The following is a 3,238-nucleotide window of genomic DNA, read 5'->3' on the forward strand; positions in this document are numbered from 1 at the left end:
GCTCCTTAAGAAAGTTTTGACCCTCTTCAGTGGTGAAAAACAACGTTCGGCTCTGCTGTAGTCATTGGAATTGTCAAAAGAATTTTTACAAGTTTTGTCAATTCACAGAGTACATCACCTAAATTATTTTCATTCACAATCTTTAATAGTTCACTCAATTTGGAAAACTCATGCAAATCACTTCTGTCATAGAATGCTCTAAGTTCAGTCAAAAGTCTTTCTTTGGCAATCATGGGGTAAGCTTCAGTGGCTACTTCAACTTCTTCTAAAGTAACTTTTTGCTTGAAATTAGTGAAACAGTCTTTGTTGAACAATTTAGCAGCTACTAATTGTTTAGTGAAAGAAAATCTCTCAGCTATGTCAGCGCACACACTGTCACACACTTCTTTTGCTTCAGCCATTTGTGTTTTTGTGGAATTTTCACAGTATTTAGAATTTCTTATTTTAGAAATGGCCCTTTTGAAGTTTGTAATAAACTCATGCGCTTTAGTCACATCAATGTCTCTACACTGCATTTGGTGAAAAATCACTTCTACATGAGGCATTAGCTGGTGGGAAAAGCTCCAACCAAAACTTAAAACTTTCATCATTCAGGGTGCTCAAAATACCTGTTGCTTCTCGTATGGTTATAGTAGCATTTGATGTACTCTGTATTTCCTCCATGCATTTTTTAAGGGTTCAAAATGTTCATAAACCTTGTTGACGGTGCGACTATGAAAGTTCCACCTTGTAGAAGATGGGCGTGGAATGCGGCTAGTCATGTGCTTTGTAAGAACATTTAAACGTAGAGGTGACCTTGAAAAAAATGCTGCTATGCCCGAAAGGTTAGAGAAAAATATTCGTGAACCTCGTGTAACACTTGCAGCATTTTGCATAATAAGATTAAGTTGGTGGGCATAACAGTGAATGAAGTGGGCGTTGTTGTACACTGATTTGATTTTAGCCTGAACACCCCCCTTCTTACCTTTCATAACACTTGCACCATCAAATGTTTGAGCAATCAGTTTCTCTGCATTCCCTTCAAGAACTGTGCTTAACTGATGAAGGATGCATTTCGATAGCCCATCCGCGGTTTGATTTTCTGGAGTGAAAAATCCCCAAAATCTCTCAACAATCTCTTCACCGAGCAAGTATCTTAGAACAATAACCATTTGAGTGTGTTCTGAAACATCTGTAGTGTCGTCTGCCATAACAGCAACAAAAGGAGCTTCTTTAATTTCTTTTCTGATCTGATCACGATAGATTTGCAGCAGACAATCGAGAATTTCATTCTGAATAGTCTTGGAGACACCTTTGAAGACTGCATTACTTTCTAAATGGGCCCGCAAGTCTGGATCTAATTGTGATGCATGATTTATCAGTCCTCTAAATACACCTGGATTAGCAGAGTCATCAGTTTCATCATGTCCACGCAAAGGTAGCTCAAAATGTCCACAAAATTTTATGCAGTCTATAATCTTGGACAAAATTTCACGATTCTTGGTAACCTTCTTATTATGTGCATTCACTGAACGTCTGTATGCCTCACTAAGTCTTTCTTTAATATTTACACTCCCAAGAACAGATAGAGAAATGACATTATCAATATGCTTCCTGGAATTCTCGTGTTTCTCTGTTTTTCTTTCAAGTTCTTTATGCATAGAAAACCATCTTTGACCATACTGAATCGCCTCCAAACAACAGACATGGAAAGCAAAATAGTGCATTCTTAACTTCACATCCACAGAGCCATGTTTTCCTTTGATACCAATCACAATTAAAACTGCGAATATACTTCTTGTTGTGGCTTACTCCCTTCTTGTACAATTTTAATGTCTGGTAATGGGCGACCTGCTTGTTTAATTGCTACCTTCTCTTGAAGTGTTAATTGTGAAAAATTGAGTTCTTTCAATGAAGAAACCGTCATTGCTTCTTGTGCCATTTTGCAAAATAATGCTAGGCCTACCTGTGAAAAGAAGAATAAATACTATTTTATACGATGTTTCTGTGATCTTACAACATCTATGATAATTAAAATTGAGCACAAGCCATCACTGATCAATAATATTTTAAAATCATCCCTGGCAAATTGCTAAACACTATAAACAATAAGAGCGACGCAAAAAACATACATACCGTCACACCAACGTCTGAGACAAGACTGCGCGGGAGGCAGTCCACACTCTGCACACCACCGGAAGCCTCCCCCTTCTCCCCTCTCCACACCCATTCACAACAACCGTCACACCAACGTCTGAGACAAGACTGCATAGGAGGCAGTCCACTCTCCATACTGCCCAGGAAGCTTCCCCCTTCTCCCCGCTCGTATCATTAAATAGTAAATAATTTACGTACTTCCTCATTGTTTTGCAGTAATTTTTTCATATAAATATATGAGAATAGGTGTTTTCATGTTAATGATAGTCAAACATCAATAAATTAACTTTATTTTCGTGAATCCTAGAAATCCACTGGGGGCTGCAGTCTCACAGTTTCTATTTTTATATATATATATATATATATATATATATATATATATATATATATATATATATATATATATATATATATATATATATATATGCACACTTATGTCTGTGTGAGTGAAACGAATGGGAACGAGAGCAGTTTTTGTAAACCGAAAGCTATTCTTCCTTCTTTATTTTCTTTAAAGGCCCTAGATGCTGAAAAATGCAATGAGTAAAAGTCGAAGAGAATCTTCCTCGGATGTCTGGAAAGTGTCATCAAGATGGACGTCGATGACGGAATTCGTTAGAGATATTTGATAACAATCTAACGGAAAATATATATATATATATATATATATATATATATATATATATATATATATATATATATATATATATATATATATATACATATACATATATATATATATATATATATATATATATATATATATATATATATATAATATATATGTATATATATACAGTATATATATTTATGCACTTGAAACTAATAACTTCATTCCAAAAGATTGCTAAACACTGGAAGGCTTACCCATTTTGATACCATTTTATGTAATGAAAGAATTGTGTGGTGAAATATATATAGGTTATTACCAGCTGACCAACACGACATTGCCTGGGAAAACTTTGAAGGACTCAGATAAATGTTCCTGTATCTTCTTTGAATTGTTTTGTTGTGTAAAACATGTATACTATCATTTAAAATTCTCTTCTTTCCTGTAATTAATAATTGTGTTTTGAATTCATTAAACAAGACTTTCTGCTCA

The 3,238-nt window shown here is 34.7% G+C and overlaps 1 protein-coding gene across 1 annotated transcript; it reads right to left on the reverse strand.

Moving 5' to 3' along the window:
• Positions 1 to 626: 626 nt before the first annotated feature.
• Positions 627 to 1,706, reverse strand: LOC136856707 (zinc finger MYM-type protein 1-like). The gene has a single exon (XM_067134767.1). The coding sequence runs from the start codon at positions 1,704 to 1,706 to the stop codon at positions 627 to 629; it is 1,080 nt and encodes a 359-aa protein (XP_066990868.1).
• Positions 1,707 to 3,238: the final 1,532 nt, after the last annotated feature.

This window comes from Macrobrachium rosenbergii, chromosome 36 (genome assembly GCF_040412425.1).
Source record: "Macrobrachium rosenbergii isolate ZJJX-2024 chromosome 36, ASM4041242v1, whole genome shotgun sequence".
NCBI lineage: Eukaryota > Metazoa > Arthropoda > Malacostraca > Decapoda > Palaemonidae > Macrobrachium > Macrobrachium rosenbergii.

Coding starts and splice junctions, on each gene's coding strand:
- LOC136856707 (XM_067134767.1), bottom strand. CDS start 1,706: ATGCACTATTTTGCTTTCCATGTCTGTTGTTTGGAGGCGATTCAGTAT.